General features: G+C 45.1%; 1 protein-coding gene across 1 annotated transcript in view; it reads left to right on the top strand.

Annotated features, from left to right (window-relative positions):
* Positions 1 to 20,417, top strand: part of PMM1 (phosphomannomutase 1) — a 204,278-nt gene that overhangs the window by 110,162 nt on the left and 73,699 nt on the right. The window contains exons 6-7 of the mRNA XM_069652766.1: positions 78 to 153; positions 12,630 to 12,745. Of these exons, the coding sequence (XP_069508867.1) occupies positions 78 to 153; positions 12,630 to 12,745 (192 nt within the window). The remainder of the gene's footprint in view (positions 1 to 77; positions 154 to 12,629; positions 12,746 to 20,417) is intronic.

Here is a 20,417-nt window from a genome sequence, read left to right as displayed (position 1 = left end):
CCTCTGACCTTCCTGACCCTTTCTTTCCCACCTCTCTCTCATGTCTTTGCCACCCTGTCCCTTCCTCCTGTCCACAGAGGGACCGAATCCGGGAGAAATTTGTCGCTGCCCTACAAAGCGAGTTTGCTGGGAAGGGTCTACAGTTTACTAGAGGCAAGTTCATTGAATATGTATACTGATTATTCCTCAGGTTCTAATGTGCCTGTGGATCATTGCTTGTATGTGAGTTTTGTCATGTCTATGAATTGTACTAGGACTGTTTGTTGCCATTTTGTCATTCGTTCTGGTAACTGTAATGCTCTCATTTTGTAAGAGCAGACTGACAACAAAGGACACTTTGTCCATCATCCCATGGCACTCTGAGGTCTGAGATAGTATGGATCCCTGTAACCTTGCCGGGAATACAACGGACAGATTGAAGTATATTTGTAAAACCAGACTGAAAACCAACTGAGACACCCATGTAACCCCTATGGCTACCTCCTCTAACAAAAGAAACAAATAATGCAGTGCCAATGGATTAATCCCAGCTTCCCAGTTTTGAGGAGAGCCTTTAAGGATCTGGTCTGTTGAGGAAACAAAAGTGGACGAAGGGTGATCACCAGCCAAATCAAGATGGGCCTCAATCTCGCTATTGTCTTAACCATTCGGCCAAAGACGGTCTTGTGGCCACCAAGGAGAGGTGCGACGCACAAACGAGCGTTGTGCATGGGCCAATGCATCATTACGTGTTACGCTTTTCCATGCTGTCCAAAGTACAAGTGAGGGTTGCTGGAGGAATGTAGGGGCTGTGCAGCAGGAGGAAGAGGTGCAGGGAGACCCCCAACCATTTGAAAATGGAGAGGGGGTGAAGAGGGTGGCCTTTCAGGGGCGGCCATTAGCAGGCAGCTCATTCAAAGGCAGCATACATAAATCCCATTCTGCAATAGTCACTTTGAGATGGATTTACAAAATCAACCCTGGGGATGGATTTTGGGAGGCCAGCCTATTATGGTGAAGAGGAAAGCCAATGAGGTCTAGCCAAACCCAATCAAGGTAGGTAGCAGAGCGGTTAGGTTTAGACTTAGAAATGGTGTGAGAGTGTTCTAGGTCTACAAAGAGTCCACACAGAGCAGCACAATAACACCAGTTAAATAGGTAAGTACAAAAATATACAATGGGCCTCATTACGAGGTTGGAGGTAGCCTTGCTGGTAAATCTGCCAAGGCTACCTCAAAACTCGCATCCGGGTCCGGCACCCACGAATGGTCAATTACCGGGCTATTCCGACCCAGCCGGACTCGGTAATTGCCCTTTCGCGGGTGCCGGGCCCAGTACATCCCCATTTGAGCCCCATAGGGCTCAATGGGAATGGGGACGTCGGATGCACCAGCACCGTTAACAACGGTGCCGGTGCATCCGACTTGCTGTGCTCGCGGGTACCGCTCTGCCCGCCAGGTCATACCTGGTGGGTTGACATGCACCCATGAGCACAGCTCGGAGTATGGCGGTACGGTAGCAATGGGGCCGGTAGCGCTACAGGCACCGTTGTTGCCTTACCGCCATACTTATGAGGTCCAATGATTTATTAGGCCTTTAAATTACACCGTACGCAATGAAACCTCTAGGCACATATTATCATACACTTACCATAAAATACATATACACATTCACTCTTGTGAGAATAAAGGAAAGCTATTGGTTCAAAACCAGCGCATTGCAAAGTAGTCTGATGCATAAAACATAGTAAAAACAATTTAGAGCAACACTAAAACAGTTCCCCATTACTTAATAAATCTAACCCTGAGATGGATTGGGGCCTAGTGCCCTAAAGTCATCATTTCCAAAAGATATAATTTTCATGGAGGTTTATTACGTAATTTTACAATGCCATTGGTTGCAATTCATAGTTTCAAAGAGTTAAGCAAAGTTCAGGTAACTCTGAATCCCATAACACTAGGAGAGACCCAGGAAGGGATCCTTAACTAGACCACCATCTGATGATCTGAGTTAGGAACGAGAGAGATAGGGATACGACTTTACACTCATGTAACCCTATGGAAGATAAAGGGGAAAGGAGCAGTTGTGCACCCCACTCCCTCTGATTTCTCCAAAGCCCACTGCTGAGGTTCTGTATTGCGCTGGGGACACTTTCTCCTGCGCTTGGTCCAGTCGAGGGAGTCCTAGTGGTCGTGGGTACAGATATCATTTGCAGACGCAGGATTTAGTTCCGGTCAGTCACTGTGCTTTTGCCTGTTCTTTGGTCATATTGTTCTTTGGTCTTTTCCCTACCTCTCGGGTCTGGAATGGCCATATATGGGAAGCCCTTTGATGGGGCAAGCTGCTGTTTTCCGGGCAAAGAGGCAGTTTGTGTGTGTGCCCGGATGTGGGGGCTGGGACTGTCTGGTATCAGTATACATCCTGGGCCCTATATGTCTGTTGCTGGGCAGATGTTGTGGCCAGTGGCTATCCACAATGGGATTACCACTGCAAGTTTGTATGGTGCAGATCCTTACTATTGGTGCACCTGGGCGAGCTTCCAGTCTGAATCGTTGATAAAAGGAGGACACGTGCAGCCATTCTTCAGATCACTATTGAAGCCAAGTGCCCTATGAAGAACAGCAGCCCGCTGTCAACCCAAGGATGACGCCTGCAGACGACCAGCACCAATTCTTGTGAAGTCCCAGTTACGCTGTGCTCCTCTGTCCTGATCTCAAGATGATCCTTGTCGGTGGTTCGATCCCTCGACATGTCGGAATGATCAGTCTTGATCCCTGCTTGTGAATCTGTGTCGTCTGAGCCTTCAGAATTGTCCCTGGACCAAACCGCTCGCTCGTGCTCTACCTTGCTTCAGCCATCGCCGTTCCAAGTGAATCTTTGGAATTTGGAGGATCTTCGAAATTGCACTACAAGAAGCCAGCTCCTGCATTTTCAGCCTTCTTGCATCAACTGAAGCCATGCAGCAACTGCTCCTTTGTTCATCCATTGAAGATCGCGTTGCAATCTGTCTTCTTCAAATCCTAGAGGTGTCCCAAGGTAGCCTGCTTTTTCATTTTGGGTGTTCTGCTGGAAGGTGTCTGGATCAAAGATTCAAATGCCATGACCGATGAAAACTATATCCTGCCTCCAAAGGTGACTTCTGCGCACAAGACCCTTGGGCCTTTCTCGACCAGACCAAACACAGAAGATTTTATACCCAACAAATTCCGGAACTTCAGCAGTGGTCTCTGGAGAAATATGAGTCAGGGGGGGTAAGTTAACATACTTGTTCTTTCGGCCAGCGCTGTTCTCCACAGTTAAATAAGCACAAAGGTCTGTCCCTAAATCCCTCTTTCTTGACTTTGGTCATAGGAGGCCTTGTCAATGATCCCTTCGTAGGCCTATCATAATGACTGGGATTGAGTGAGTTTACTTAACAGAAATTTACTTGCATATTACCATTGGCATGTTCCAATCTCTTAGTAAACCTACCTGAAAAGCATAACTTTGGAACTGATAGCTTTAGGGCACAAGGCCCCAAACCATTTTAGGGCTGGACTTACTAAGCAAGGCATCAAATAAGCAGTGTCGCATAGCAATTTGCTATGCAATTCTGTAGGTTTGCTAATTAAATAGACACTTGTGTAGCAAAGTTAGCTATTTAAGTTACCCTGTTAAATGAAAGCACTGCTCACCCTGAATTCCTCTCTGGCTCTCAAGGCTCTCGCCACCCTCTTCTCTGTTCACTGCAAGATCAAAAGGGCTAATGGAGAGAGAGTGCAATAGTAATCATCCTGCACTCTTAAATCACTAAACTCATCACATTAAGTCGCCCCTTCCTCACACAACAAAATTGAATCACACTAGCAAGAGCCCTTATTTGAACTAAATTAGATTACTGTAACATACTCCTCTTAGGCACTTAAAAAAACCATCAACAAAATGCAATTTCTTCAGAACAAAGCAATAAGAGCAGCCCTAGGCATAAGCAAAAGGGACCACATATTGCACCACAGGAGAGAGGCACACTGGTTACCCATCCAAGCCAGGATACACCACAAAACTCTCTCAGTCACTCATAAATGTGTCACAGGTAATGCACTTTCCTACCTCAACAACTGTTTAAATCGCAAAGGTACAACCAGGTGCCTTAGATCTAATACAAAGCTACAGCTATAAGTCCCATTTTTTAACAAAGCAGGATCAGGCAACTCTAGTTTCACGGTTGCAGCTCCTAGAATTTGGAATTCGCTCCCTTCCAATATTAGCAATGAACCCATACTGATCAAATTCAAGAAACTAATCCAAACCTGGCTCTTTCATAAATACTGAGCACTGTGGTCCTGTGTACTATCCATGTAAATATCATATATGTGACTGTTGCAAATGTCTATATTTGTAACAACTAAGATCAAGTATTCATATCATATGTAACCTTAAAGTTAAGTATTCTCCTGTAACTACGCCGTGATACCCTTGGGTTTGGGCGTACAACAAATGTAATAAATGAATAAATAAGTGTCAAAGGTTTGTGTGGTAGTGCTAGGCAAGATTTGTTTTCTTTTTCAAACAATTGAAAACCAGAAATCATCTGGATGATACTTTTATTAGGCTAACTATATCCTCTTTGGTAAATACCAGTATGTATAACTTTATTAAAGACAGTCATGCAATTCCATTCCTAACAATTTAAGTTGTTGCATAATGCATAACTACAGTATTGATTCTGTAAAACAATGTATTATCTCCATGGTTCACAGTAAAGTTTCGGTTAGTGTATCTTAATCTCAATGTCAACTAGATTTTTGTTGGGGAAGGTGCATCACATTGATGAGTGAACACTTTTGATAATGTACATGATGACAACTACTTTTAATGGCAAATCTAGTTGTGTGACCTGCTGGTTGCATTTATCTGCGCAACTGGTGCTCAACGCATGAGCGGTTTGATTACCAGTTAACCTGAAAGTGAGATGGCAGCAAACTACAATATTCCACCTAGTTTGACCATTTCTCTGTCTGCTATGCCATCTACTCTGCTTAGTCTTTTACTTTCTTCCGTCTTACATAATGAATACAAAAGGCTAACTAGATGTTTATGCAAAAGAATGATCAATAGTTCCATCCAGACTGTACATTGACACATCTACTGCAATACTACACACTGTAGGTAGCCTCCAGATCACACTTTGCTCCATGATTATTATTGCATTATATAGTAGCACCTGCGAAGTCCACTCGCTCTGTCGCATAGTCAAGTAGATTTTATGTAGGGTGAGTACCGTTCGCAGGGGGTGTTTACAACTTTTATTTAACATTTACTTTTTTTGCAGTAAATGTCAAATAGGTTCCACTGCGCATAGCTGGCAGCAGTATGCCAAACATAAAGTGGGTTTGTGGTAACATGCACCATTTTACAGAAAGCGCATTTATATTTTTTGTCACCTGTTGCTATGGGTCGAATGCATTTATTTTAGGTCAAGTAGGTACACTAAAATACCACTAGACCTGCAGGTCTAATTATAAAAACGTGCGAGGCCTGATATGTCTCACTAATATCAAAAAATGCTGTATTGATGCTCATTTTATGTTTTGGATGCAAATAACTTCTGGTGATATTAAAAATATGAGTAAAACATTGCTAATCATATGGGTGTGTTTGCTAATCAAGAACATTTTAATGATTAAACTCTGCTTATCAATGTTTGAAAACCAATTTATGACTTGAAGTGTTAGGGAACCTGTTCTAGGTTTATTCTAAAGTGTCTTTACCGAATTTCATGCATCCAAGTACTTACCTGTGTTATACTGGTTATTGAATGAAATGCTTTCTTTCTTATCCTAAGAGTGAATGTATAAATCTGTTTTATAGTAAGTTTGTGAGAATATTTGCCTAGAGGTTTTACTTGTGTAGTGTCTATTTTAAAGGCATAATACATGATTGTATATTTATGTACTTACCCGTTTAACTGAGATTATTGGTGTTGTTCTGTGTGGACTCATTGTATGCATAGACCACTCACAAACCTCCCGAAACTAAGCCTTGCTGCTCTGTGACCTTACATTGATTGCATTTGGCTAGATCTAAGTGTCTCCCTGTTCACCACAGTTTGGCCTTTCAGAATTCACCCCCTGGGTTGATTTTGGAAATCCATTTTAAGAGACTGCTGGAAGCTAGAACCCAGATCCTGGAGTCTGGCAGGATCTGGTACTTAGTTCAAAGCCTGTTGTGGGTTCAATCCCAAGAGTGTCATCCAGGGCTGGTGGGTGAGGCAACTGCAGTCTGCAAAACACACATGCAAAGCAGGGGTGGGGGTGCGGAGAGATGGAAAGTCCAGCTGGTAATCGTTGGGCACCTATGGGCAGGCAGATTAATAGGGTATGGCTTGTAGGCTTTTTTCATGCCTAAATACATAAAGCCAAGGAGGGAAACTCAGGATCAGAGGACAACTGTATCTCCAATGGGAGAAACTGTTAAGGCCAAGAAAGAAATGCGCTGGGGCGCTTTAAATACACAGTCTATGAGTGAAGTGGTTTTTCAAGTAGGGCTTTGACCTTGCAGGGGGCAGTAGGTCCTATTAGTAAAGTCCCTTGTATTTAGTTTTGTTACTCTTCTGTCCTGATACTGTTAGCTGTAGCTTTCCCCTCTTGTGTTTTAGATGCTTCCCTCGCAGACCCTGTAAGACTTCTTCCAAACATTGTTTCTGACCTCTGGACCCTGGGATGGAATGAACCTAAAGGTAGGGAGACATTGTGAACATTGATAGAGTGGGCTAAGCTAGATGTAGGAAATTGTTCCCACTGCGGGTTTATTTAGTGCTCTAATATGTACCATTTGTGGTATACGGCCAAGTGGGATATCCTTTTTTTGTTTTATAACTCCCTTCCCTTGCTAGAATAAAAAGCTGGTGAACTTAGCTTTTCCCCTGTGTGAGTGTTCTGTCCCTGGTCCACCATACAAAAACGTGATTTATCAAGTGCAGAGCCAGGAGACTTCTCAGACTGGTGTTTCAAACAATAGTCATGAATGCAAGACTGGGCCATCTACAACATCATCTTCCTGCAGCGATTGAACAGCGTAGAGCAAGTTAAGGGTTGCAGGAGCTTGTTCTGCTGTCTCCACACAAAACTGACATTTGCCTATCATCCTCCGACCAATTCCATCGTTCCCATGTTACTTATCTGCTGCTGGGACTCTGGCCTCTTCTAATGGATTGTGTCCTCCCACAGATTCCTCATCTGAGATATATTCATATCCTGCTTTGCAGTCTCAGAAAGTAATTTTGGCAGAAGAGGGCACTGTGCAGCATCTACTCGGTGCCCCTTGACGGTTACCATTCCCACATCCAGACGTGACGCTGATTATAGTATGACTAACACACACCACGCCTGTTGCCTCAGTTCTGTTTTTGCAGTAAATGGGATAGTAGAATAAATAGGATAATAGAAAGGCCAGATGGTGGCAAGTGCAGGTACGAGCAGACATAAGTGCTGGTAGGGGGACTGTAGGGATACTGAACAACAGTCGCCAGGTGCCGGGGTTGCCAGGGAGGCAGTGCAGGTATGCAAATTGCGGGGACCTGGGCCCGAGATCAGAAAGGGTGGCCAGGTAACCGGTGCAGTTTCAACCAGGAATTTAGCAGGGGGGAGGGGGAGAGAAGGCAGAAGCAAAGAGGAAGGTTTTAAGGTACTTCCGGAACCAGAGATGGTTCTCCTCAAGTTTCAGGGAGGCAGGAAGGCTGTTCCAGAGGGAGGCCCCTGCTGAAGAGAGAGATCTACCACCAACTCGTTGCTTGGAGAAGCGACTGACCCTGAGGGAGTTGGAGGCAGATGAGCGAAGAGCTCGAGAAGGAAGATATTTGGGAAGAGAGAGTTGAAGGTATCGGGGCCCCAGGCCCCAGAAGGCCTTGTGGACAATGCAGAGGGTTTTTAACTTAATCCTCGCAGCCACTGGGAACCAGTGCAGTGATTTCAGTCCTGGAGAGATACGATCCCTGGGCTTGAGTCCAAGGACAAGTCTTGCAGTCCTGTTCTGGATAAGTTGCAGAGGGCGGAGAGTAGAGCAGGCAGGTTTAGATAGAGGGTGTTACAATACTCCAGTCTAGGGAGAACCAGGGCTATGGAGACGGTGAGCTTGTGGGGGAAGGAGAGGAAAGGGAGAATACCTCTGAGGAGGTGAAGCTGGTAGTGTGACTTCTTAGAGATGTGAGGAGAGAAGGAGAGTGTGGAGTCGAAGATGACCCCAAGGTTTTTTGCCTTGCACGTGGCAACAGGAAGAGGGCCAAGAGAGGCCAGCCAGAGAGCTGCAGGGAAGGAGGGAGTGGGTGTGCCCATGAGTAAAATCTCAGTCTTACTGGCATTAAGGCAGAGGTCATTGGCGGCACACCACTCCTGGATAGCCGACTGTCGGAGATGAGGGAAGGAGAGGAGGAGGCCGAGGGTAGCCTGAAAATGAGCTGGGTATCATCTGCATAGCACTGAAAATTGGGGCAGAGAGTGGCGATGCAGTGGGCTAGGAGTGCCACGTATTGGTTGAACAGCCAGGGAGAGAGGTTAGATCCCTGGCGGATACCACAGGTGGAGAAAATGATATCAGAGAGGAAGGACCCAAGTTGGACCTGGGAGGGTCGGTCGGAGAAGAGAGGTCAGCCACGCCAGAGCCTGACCAGTGATACCCAGGTTATCATGGAGACGGTTGAGCAGGATGGCATAGTTGACAGTATCGAAGGCAGAAGAGAGATCAAGCAAGATGAGGACACACATGGTGTTGGAGTCAATGTTAGAGAGCAGGTCTTCACAGATGTTCAGGAGAGCAGTTTACGTGCTTCTGGCAGCTCTGAAGCCAGACTGATGGTCATGAAGACAACCAACAGATTCAGTTTGGAGATTAAGTTGGGAGATGGCCAGTTTCTCAAGGAGCTTGCCCAGGAAGGGAATGATGGACATAGGGTGATAGTTAGCCGGGCAGGAGGGGTCGGCAGAGGGTTTCTTAAGAAGGGGGTGCACAAGGGAGTGCTTCAAGGGGGATGGGAAGACTCCAGTGGCGAAGGAGTGATTGCAGAAATCAGCCAGGGCAGGAGCCAGGGAGTCGATGTGGTCCTTGATTGTTTTGCAGGAACAGGAGTGAACCTGTTTCGACAAGACTTTCATAGATCGGACTTGTCTAGAAACCTTGTCAGCAGAGAAAAGGGGAAAGGCAGAGAAGGAGGGAGGCGGAGTGGCTGCAGAGGGGCCAGAGGAAAATCAGGGGATGGAGGGAGGGAGGCGATAGGAGGAGAGTGAGGACAGAATGTCCTGAGTTTTTTAAATGAAGTGAGAAGCCAGTGCCGTGCAGAGGGCCTGGGAAGGTACAGGAAAGGTAGAGACTGTGGCAGGATTGGCTAGTTCCTTGCAGATTGTAAAGAGTTCAGCCGAGTTGTTAGATGCAGCAGAGATGCGTGCTTGGATATGAGCTCTCTTCTTGGTGAGGACGGAGAGCCGGCATTTCTAGAAACCTCGTCAGCAGAGAAAATTGGAAATTCTTACCGATGTCTACACCGAAAACAAGGTTTAAGAGATGTGCGGACTGTGACTCGAACATGTTGATTGCCGTTCCTCACAGAATTTGCCGCTGGTGCCTCTGCGAAGAACATGAAGTCATCAAATGAAGCTCCTATCCATTGATGACCATTAAGGCGTTGAAGGATAGAAGGTTGAAGCTCACCCTAGGTTGGCTTGGTTTTCAAGTCTCCATCTTCCACACCTAAGAAAATCTTCCAAAGGTAGAAGTTCCTCCAGAGACAGGTCTCCAGAAAGGCCCAGAAAACGCTCTAAGCATTGCAAACGTTCAAGATCCAGAAGCAATTTCCATCACTTTCTTCTTCGTTGTCACAGAAAAAGTCTTAGAAACAACACCATTGTTCCTCATCTTCAGACTCCTCACCCGAGAAGCGGCAGGTACGTTTAACCAATAAAACCTCCTAAGCAGCCAAATGGGAAACGTTCAGTGAAATAATTATGGAAGTATTCTGGAAGGCAGCCCTTCCTGGTCCCTCGTAAGAGCCATACAAGGCTATTGATACCACTGTGTCTTCCAAGACCAGCAGGGAATCGAGTACAGCTTCGATCCGCATGCCCAAAACCCTGAGTTTGAAGACCTCAGGGATGTTGTCTCTAGTAGCGCTGACAGCGTCGACCACTGGGACAAAACTGAAGCCAAAAGCGTCTGTGACTTCCTCATTGAAGGAGTCGAATGGCCCTTCAACATCAACCTTGGAAACAACTTCGAATTTCAAACCTCAGTCGAAGACATATTTTTTCAAATGCTTTGGGTCTAGTTTTGAGGAAGACGAGGAAGATGGCAACATCATACCCTTCCTGTATGAGCGTTTTGAAACTCCTAATGTTCCAGAATAATTGATCTCGGATCAGTCCCGTCTAGAATACCTAGCTACTTGTCTGAAAGAAGTCAGTGGTCTGGATACGTCCCTGAGGTTGAATTTGACATGCCCGTTGTCCATTCTAATCCAAATGCGGCCTATAGACGGGTCATGAACAGGGTGATCAAATATTTGGGTTGGGGCGTCCTGCAAAGGACATTACTCAGTATGATCTCTCTTAGGGAGATTTATCAGTTTTATGCTTAATTCCATCTCCTAGTGAGACCCCTAGGACTTATTTCTGGACTTCTGAACCCTTTTCTTGTTCTCCTGAATGAGGGGAGTCGTTTTCCCCTCATTCATTCTTATTTGCTCTCAACCATGGGAACTCTGTTCTTTGTTTTACCTTATTTTATGGAGTCTTGCTTTTCTCCATATCTCTTAAAGGTATCTGTGTTTCACTTTTGCAGCACACAGCAACCTATGTATGTGTTGCTGGGGGCCCTTTGGGTTCTCCTTTTATATTATTTAATTTTCCCTAAGAACTACTTTTAAGAAAAGAGGGACAATTTGTATCCTTCCTAAACGTTTCTATTGCGAGATCAGCACACCCCACCTTATGTGGAGTGCTGAGGGGATACCTAATATCCCCCTTCTCTCTGCTCCTGTAACTTTTTGGTTGCAGTGAGAACCATATAGTTATGGCTGGTGGCAGTGGACATGTTGTATTGACTTTTGTGCATTTTTCTACCACAGGCTGTATTCACAGCTGCAGGTATGTACAGGAGGGTCACCTATGTTGTAACATGGTGGCTTCTGTCTTTTTCCCCCCCATTTCCTATATGGCTGTCCTTTGTTAGCCCTTCTACTCCCATCCTGTGAGGGGGGTCTGAATGTGAGTTTTGTCTTTGGTGGGAACCCTTTGTGTAGCCAGCCAATGCTCCAGTGTGTCTGTGAGGACAGGAAGCAGGGGAGGAGCCCGAAACTCCACTGTCCTTTGTCTGCTGATGTGCCTGAATGGAACCAGTTGCCACTTGGAGGGGCATCTGACTGTTCTGAGAGAGGATCTACTTAATTATTTATGTGATCTGAAATGTTCACGCTAAACACAGTACTATCCATCTGTCATCACTTCTTTCTCCTCATCCTCATCATTAGTCTTCTCTTCTTAACCATCTGTTGGTTCCTCCTCCTCTTGCTACTGCCTTGAATTCTTCACTGTAAGCCTCTGGCTTTGTCTTCTTCACCTCTAACATTGATAACTCATCTTTCTCCTCTGCACCTTCTCTCTCTTCTACTGCCAGTTCCTCTCTTTTTTTCTTCTTTTGCCTGCTTGGCCCTTTTTTTCAGAGGTTTGACTCAGCCCCCTGCTCGAAAGAGCTAATCCAACTGCTGCCTCTCTTGATCCTCTGCCTTCTGCTCTTGTCACAAACACAAAACAAAATACCATTCACATAATATACTGAAAATATGTATGCTATTTATGCCTCAGCCAGTACACCCCTTAACAGCACCTTCAAGAGTAGTCCATTACACCAGCAGAGCTTCAGGGTAAGTTCGGAATGGGATCTGAGCATGGTACAGGGTCTCCCTCAGTTATACACACTCACCCAGGGGCTGGTTGTGGCAGCCCACTAACCCATAGGCAGGCAGCCTTTATGTTCTGGTGGCCACTGGATAAGGTCTGGCCACTCAGGCCTACCCTCACATATGTCGATTGGATAGTCTGGGAGAAACCAGCCTACTTTCAAATGGAACGGTAACCACTCAGGGAGGCCATTTTGGGCGGTCAAAGGCAGAACATCCATTATGGCCATCCCTCCTGACATATGTGAATGCAGAAAGGCCACAAAACAAAATGGATAGGTTGCAGGACTTCTAAAATGAATTAGTGCCCAAATGGCTACCACGTATGAATATTTGGCTACTGCGGCAGTAAAAGGCTACAGACATGGTGTAGCCAAATTAATATTGCACTAGCTGCCGTCAGGGTAATACAAATCCCCTACAGACAAAATGGGGTGCCTAAAAAGTACCCTTGCTCTGATAGCCATATCAGCTAGTGGAAGTCCCTCTGACCAAAAAAAGGCAAGTCAAGCATCTAAGGATGCCAGCAAAACATTTAGGTTTTTCACAAAGTTAGAAAAGGGATCCCCTACAATGAGATTCTGCCCTAAGAATGACCAGTCAGTGCCACCATTTATGCCTACCCCACCTGTGATTGCAAAATACACTCAAGTTTGCCATCACCTTCAATGTGTGCTCCCTATTATCCCAGCTGCCTTTGTCACACTGCCTCTCTCTCCCCTTGCAGGAGGGATGATCAGCTTTGATGCCTTTCCTGAAGGCTGGGACAAGCGCTACTGCCTGAACATCTTGGACGACGAGAGCTACGACACCATCCACTTCTTCGGGAATGAGACTTCGCCGGTAAGTGCCTACCTCACCCCATCATTTACCTACATAATCTCTATAGTTCTCTCGTTGCCTTTGTTATCCCTACACCACTATCCCTTTCTGTCTATGATCTCTCACTGCAGATAGCTGAGCAAGATTAAACATACACTCCAAAGATGTGGGGTCAATCTGCAGGGCGCAGATTCAAATTCCTGCAAGTCGGAAGTCACTGTAGCGAGTACCATTGTCTTAATCATAACACTTATATATGTGGCACCTGCGTGTCTTTGACTAATGCCAGTAACCACGGCGCATGGTAACTGTACTAACACATTTCTCAACAGCCAGCCTTACCATACAACTGAGACAGTACAAAACTCCACTCTTAGTATAAGGCTGTACCACCTGAGTATTTAGTAGCGTAGACAGAGCAGCCAGGCTTATCTTAGGAGGGAGTCAGGGCTTTAGGAAGGTACAAAGAACATGTAGCATACAAATGGTTAAAAAAACACTAACACCCAGACGTATTATAAAAAATAAAGGTTTATTATGAATACAAATAGGCCAAGGTAAATCTTGGTGGGTAAGTACTTTGTCATAGAATCATAAACACAATGAAAAAACACAACACAATGCTTAAGGTACACAAACCAAAGCATCGACCTTGTTCAGAATACTAGCAGTAGTTCTAGGCAGGTCAGACCTAATCAAACACATTTGGAATAGAACACACCTATTCAGGGTGAGTAAAATCACAAATTACTTTTAGATTACTTACAGTAATGCAAGGGTAATAGACTCTGTCAGTTATGTAGTGACACTCAGTTAAGAAATCAACTAATAAAACAACCCTGTTTTCGGTATAGTGGAACACAAATTCATTGAACAGTATAAACCTATAACTACATTCAGGATAACCCTCCTTAGGTGAATAAAATAACCTTTTATATACTTTTAAGAATGGCAAAACCCATTCAAAGGATAGTAAGAACTTGTGTAACTGCTCATATTTCAGAGGGACAGTTAACAAACCAACCCTGTTACCAGTACCTTTAAACACTTGTTGCATTTACTAGGCAAAAGGCCCAAACATTATAAGTCCTTGTCTATTCTTGGCGCATGAGTGTTCTCAGTGGCAGGAGGGGGGTCACTAGGCCTCTAGTGGCCAACAAACAGGTCAGGATAGGCACAGATGTAGGAAAAGGCAGAGTTCCTGAGGAAAGCTGTTCTAGCAAGTATTTTTACTTTAGAGTGGTAGAAAGGTTGCAGGGACTTCAGAGAAGACACCCTAGAGGGATTCCAGCAATGGGCCTGGGTGAAATCGATGAGACGATCCCAATCACATAAATCGCCCCCAAAGGTTCACAGGAATCACAAAAAGCTTAAGGTGAGTAATACCCCAGCCAACACAGTACCCCAGCTCAGACGAGTTTGCAGCAGGACATCTTCAGCTTCTGCAGCCAAAAAACCCTGAAGACTCCACGCAAGGGTTTCTTTGTGGCTGGATGTGGTTCTGTGGTTTTGGCGCCCATTTCAGGAACCAAGAGAAAACTGAATATCGCTGGTCGGATTCCTGTCGCTAATCTGCTCCAGGACTTCAAGGATTCAAATCAAGTCTCTGGAGGTCCTGAAGGATGCCACTAAAGTTTCAGCGAGATTCAGAATTCGGAAGACTGTGCACCCCAAATGGCTCGAGGTCCCAGGGTATTGGGGTATTGCAGGCAAGGTCGCAGCACGTCAAGGGATGGCTCAAAATGCAGGTCTTCTTGATTCTAGTGGGTCTCACCAGGTTCTGGGTCATCCTTTTCGGGATCCCCAGGTTGATTGGAAAGAAGGGTAAGAGCAGGCTCTGGTTTCACAGCAGGCTCTCCGGTCGCTGGAAATCGCTACAGCTGTCTTTTCTTCATCTTCCTCTTCGGTTTCAGCTCCAGTAGTCGACTTGTCAGCAGCTTCCAGGTTCGGTGTATTTAACAGGAACTACAGCACAACTTTTGCATTCTCTCCCTGTATTTTACAGCAAAGGGTGGTCTGGCTGTCCAATCAGGAAGCCAGCCCCCCACTGGGAGTTGGTTCCTTTCATGCATGGTGAAAGACAAGAGGGATGCAGAGTGTTAGACTCCTCCCTCACTTCCTGCCTTCTTAGACACCCGGGAGACTGGTCGGGGAATCCAAAGGATTCTTGCCGAAGACAAAACTTCCACTGAGATCGTTCCCATCTAGAATGGCAGAGGAAGACCTCAGAAACAGCAAGCACACAAGAAATTACAAAAAAACGGAGCCCACGATTTTAGCAAAATGGTGGCCCTTGTGTAGATTACCGAGGAGCCAGCGAGTAATAAAGACTAAATGTCATAAAGGTAAAACCACTGCCACCAGCAATTCATGTAAACTCGCAATTCTAACACAATGTTACCAGGTAAGTAAGAAAGCGGATACATTGTATCCCCCAGTACTCCACATAAGGTGGAGTGTGCTGGCTCACTTATACAAAATGTAAAGGGGATGAAAATCCTTCTTTATTACTTGGGAACAGTAGTTCATCCAAGTATAGGAAAGATAATTTAACGGGAGTTGAAAGGGGCAACCCAGCCTAGCCCCAAAAGTTATAGGAAACTATAACCATACACTATGGAGAGACATACAGAGGTCACCCATAAAAAGAGTAGAAGACTAGGTGAGAGGGGGGAAAAAGATTCCCGTTCAGCTAGGGACAAGGTAAAATAGTTAAAAGTCCAAGCAAAAAAGTTCTGGGATTGACACAGGTCAGGAAGAGTTATAATAATGAAAATCTTACCTACCAAAGCAAAACATAGGACATTTCTTTTCTGATATCACTGACGCAAACCCTTTCTCCTGAAAATACTTGGCTCGTGGCATGCAGGCCCACTTTAAGTCTCTTGCAAATCTAACAGGCTGCACTACTGGGCTTGGAAACACAAAGGCAATGAACACTAAAGCAAAAATGCATGGCTAAGGTTGACATAGTGTGTACTGTTGTTAACCGCAGTTGCTTTGCAGTGTAGAAGAATCCAGAAATTCTGGCTCTTGGATCCTGGATTACTGCACAGGAATCCCTTTCATGTCTTGCTTCAGCTAAAGAACAGTCTACACTGTAATTTTGAAAGCACCTTCTTTTTAGCAAATAGAGTTCCAACAGTTATGGGTATGAGAACATATCATGCATAATATATTGTTTCTGACGCACACTATGTTCTAAACCCCTTTGTCATTACTGATCCTCACTAGCTCGCATTGCAATTACTTAAGCCCGTTCTAGTAGGCGTCCAGACCTAGCAGGTCCCCAGCTGTACCCTGTAATTTCCTATCCCTACATGCATGCTTATCAAGATTGTGCTTTTTCCTTACATTTTCCAACGTCTTTATTTTAGGGCACTCCCTATTTTAATAAACCACCGAGCGCCCACAATTCACGTGTGCGCTTGTTTCTCCAGAGCCCAGTGCTGTGTTGAAGCATTTCTCTCACTTGATCTTTCAGTATTGTACTCACCTGCAGACTCACAGCAGTTGTGTTTTTCTCCTTGGCTTGATCTATTCTAATCATACCAGAGCCCAGCCAGAGTTTCTGACATGGATTCCAGTATTATCGTGGCAGACTTGGCCATCATGCCATGCATCCCTAGGCTTGCGTCTCTCAATCCAATTCGGCACCCACTCCGTCCTCTTTTAGCTTTCTCAGATGTGGACTCCGGTTTCCCTGTGGGCTCTGGCAGGGTGTGCAATAAGTGAAGAATCCTGAGGAGTAATCACATTTTCTTCAGTTTTACCCGCCCTACCAGTTAAACCTGTTGTGCGACCGAAGTGCTTGAAGATAATTACTTGGCAAAACTTGACACTTAGCTATGAAAAACACTCTGTTTTCCGTATTTCATACAATTACATAGAATCAAATAATGCCTTCTGTCAAACACTTATTTGGTTAAAGTTAGGTTTTGTTCCAGTATCAATTCCAGTTTTTGGCTTTTTTTACATTTACTTCCACCCGAAGGTGGTTATTTTTGACGCTGCAGCCCTTGCGCACATTTTGGGTAAGAACCATCCACAACTGTTAGCTCACCTTTCGACTATCCTGGAGGTGTGAGACAGGTGGGGAGATGGATCGAAATAAACTATTCACCCTGGCACAACCTCTTGGCCTGACAGACCCATCAGCACCTCTGCATTCATGAAAGTTTAATGCGGGCGGAAATGCTGTGGATTCTTATAGAATCTGCATGTTTTTTGCACCTGCAAAATGCAGGCAGATTTCAAAGCTGTCTGTTGTACGGGGACTTGGAAGTGGGTACTTATGTCCTTTTGGGGAATTATGTGTATAGATAACAGAAACCATTGCCTGTCCTTTCCATGTTATATATTACTGTTGCCAAAACAGATCTAAATAGTAGGGAGGGGACTGCTTGCCCATGGGCAGAGGCATTGCTAGGGGGTGTGGGGTGGCTGATGGGGCTATAGCCCCTGGCCTTTTGTTTGTACCCCCAGATAGAATCTCAGGGGCTACAACTAAAAGGCTAGCTAGCCCCGAGTCCCGACAGTTCTGGCATTAGCATAGTCCCGGATCTTTTACAGCCCTAGCAACACCCCTGCCCATAGGTCCAGTTGCAACTGGTCCCCTCCAGGATACTTACAGGTTAACCACAATGAGGTCCTCTTTGAGCTACCTTTTCGCCCAGTTCTGTCTCCACTATCGAGAGAGAACTGTGTCTCGTTTATTTTGAAACCCTAATGATTCCCAAAGTCTTCACCATTCTAAACACTATAGGGCAGAAGCCTTTGCGATCTCCCAAATATAGCAGCATGGTGTCCGCAAACAGTGATACAGTTTCCTTCGGTAACAACCTCCATACCCACACACCATCCTGATCTGTGGTTTGTGGGTTCCGATTCAACTTAACTATGGCTATCGGCTGTAGGGTAATGGGAATGTTGATTGGAGGGGGCGATGCAACCCTGAGTGCATCACCCCCTCCAACCCTGAGTGGTTCTACAGTCTTATGTCCTCCAAAATTGTGTTGTTCGTGGGTAAGGTTGCCTGTTTTTACCTCATTGTGTGTTCATCCCTTTCTTTGAAACCTGATCCCTTTTATGCATGTTCCCATTACTTTCTTCAAATTATTTATTTTGTGGCATTTTTCCATTTTTATAGATTATGTTATTGGTCCTGACTCTTTCCATGGTGCTTTAGCAATGATACCAAATCGCCTTTATTGGTTTTGTCACACGAACCGTCTGCGTACCAAGCCATGTTATTTCATGATGACTAGTTTTGACCAGTATTTTTGCCAGTTAATGTTACAAACTCCTATTTTTTTTTGTTGTTAAAATGATTTCATTGGATTGAGCAGCAGTTGAGATTTTCCAGACTTGTCTGTATTATTATTAATAGTGGGAAACTCTTGAATGAATTCAATACACGGATATGAGCATTATGCTTCTCTTTTTCATTGAAGCCGAAGCAGCAATTTCAAATTTCTCTCAAAAACGGAGAACCCCTGCAGTTCTTAAAGCAACAACATGCTATGCACTGTGATATGTCCAGTCCAGCAATCACTGCATGCAGAGCAGTACTGACAGGCTCCAGTCTGTTATTCACACAGTGAACCCTTGCATACCTGGAGGACCTACCAACTGCTGAACGAAAAACCCTGGTACCAACTCGGATCCAATACAAACTCGAAGATCATTTGCTGGCTTTGCAAACATTTCCTCTACTGGTCTACAAGATTACCTTTGGAATCCTTGTGGGCAGGGTAGCGCAAAGGTGTAAGCCCGATGAAGGCATACAGAGGCACAATTTACACATGTATTATTTCAGATCATGAAACATCACATTAGCAAATACATGAGACGTAATCTGCAGGAAATATCCTGTCTTAACATGTTCAGGTGGGATAATGTGTGCCTCCTTGTCTTTAATTGAATCAACACTTTCCAATGTTGAAATCGGCTTTCTGTGTCAAGAACATAGGTGAGCATTATGGCCTCTTAAAGCTTACCACCAACATCGCCAGTATATATATATATATAGGTTTAATATGTAAGTTCCTAAACACAGAATTGCTGGAGTATTCCATCACCTTCGTTATATCTTTCAAATGTGGCCTGCTTGTAATGCTGTAGATGCCATAGCACATCCCAGTGATAGAGCGCCAAAACAAAGTAGCTGCTTATGAGAGAACCCTCGGCAAACCAATGGGCCAGAGTCCTAGACAATGCTGCATAATGCAGTGTCCTCCTTGCAATAAACAGCTGACCCCTGGTGTCTCTACACACCTGCTCTGTCGCGTCTTCAGGGGCTTTTAAACAACAAACTACACATAGTTTAGCAGAGGTGTTGCTAGTTCTGGAAAAGATCCTGGCCTACAATAATGTCGGGACTGTCGGAACTGGGGGCTAGCTAGCCTTTTGGTTGTAGACCCTGAGATTCTATCCGGGGCTACAACCAAAAGACCCGGGGCTATAGTCCCAAAGCCCCCCCCCAGCAATGCCTCTGTAGTTTAGGTTGATTTGGAAAATGCGGTTATAAAATCACTCTCTACTTACCTACAGTACATCTGGAATTATGAAAAATTACTGTCTGGAGAAAACCCTCGGCCCAGCAGATCCAGGGCCGGAACTTCTAAAACCTTGTCGATACATGAAGATTGGAGGAATCTCAACACCACATTTACGTCCCAAAGGACAGAATTATTGAGTCCTACGAGGCATTACTTCTATGCGTAATCCTTGAAGCATCCATCACACTAGAAGATGCTCCCCCACAGGTGCTCCATTTACCTCAATATGCTCTGCTAAAACTGCAGACCAGTAGGTAGTCACCATCTGATAAGCCTTGCCCTCTTCAGCAAAGAAAGCTAGGAAATTGAGAACCTCAGCTTTAGCAGTTAAAATAGGACCTGCGTGTTGTTCCACCCATCAGCTTTCTGTACTGATCAGGCTGATCTCTGACTACTGGCAGGAAGGAGCCCAACTTTCCCAGTAAGCTGTTCAGCCTTAACCGGACGGCCTTGGATGCACCAGCACACCCTGGGATCCTCTGTGTCGTCAGCACCAGAAAGCAATCCAGCAATAGCTGGCGAGGGAGGCCTGTTTGATCTCTCAGAAGACAAGGTTGGAGGGGAAGTCCGATTGGAAAAGCAGAACAGAAAACCATGCTTGCACCATTACAAAAAGGCATGATCACTACTAAATCCGCCTCTTACCTTCGAGCTTCGCTAGAGTTAGACCTATTATCATAAAATGGGAAAATGGGAAATTCATTGCTCTAGTCCAGCTCTGGACAAAGACACCTGATGCGGCTGCACTGGGTCCAGCTTCCAGCTGAAGAACTAGGAAAGCTGAGCGTTCAGATGTAAGGCACGGAGGTCTGATAGCGGAACTGGGACATTTACTCGCGGGCCCATTTGCCTGCAGGCCTGTTTGCTCTTTTTTTTTTTGTTACACAGTTTGCTGCAAAAGTAGATGAGGGTTAGGATTAGGCATTGATTAATGTGGGGGATGCTGGGTTGTTACGGGGGTCTCCCCCTGCTTTTTTTACGGTGAAATGTGTAAACAAAAAGAAATTCATGCAAATTAGCCCCGAACAAATTATCTCGGGCAAATAGCATAGAACCTTGATAGCAGCATTTTCTGCTGCGGGGGCAGGCAGTTTTCACCCAGCATCCAAACACTGAAGTCTGAGAAATGAGTG

The sequence above is a fragment of the Ambystoma mexicanum genome, chromosome 3p (assembly GCF_040938575.1).
Source record: "Ambystoma mexicanum isolate Mex_15411 chromosome 3p, UKY_AmexF1_1, whole genome shotgun sequence".
NCBI classification, from domain to species: Eukaryota; Metazoa; Chordata; class Amphibia; order Caudata; family Ambystomatidae; genus Ambystoma; species Ambystoma mexicanum.
The sequence above is the reverse complement of the archived record's forward strand: the minus strand, read 5'-3'. Positions and strand labels throughout refer to the sequence as shown.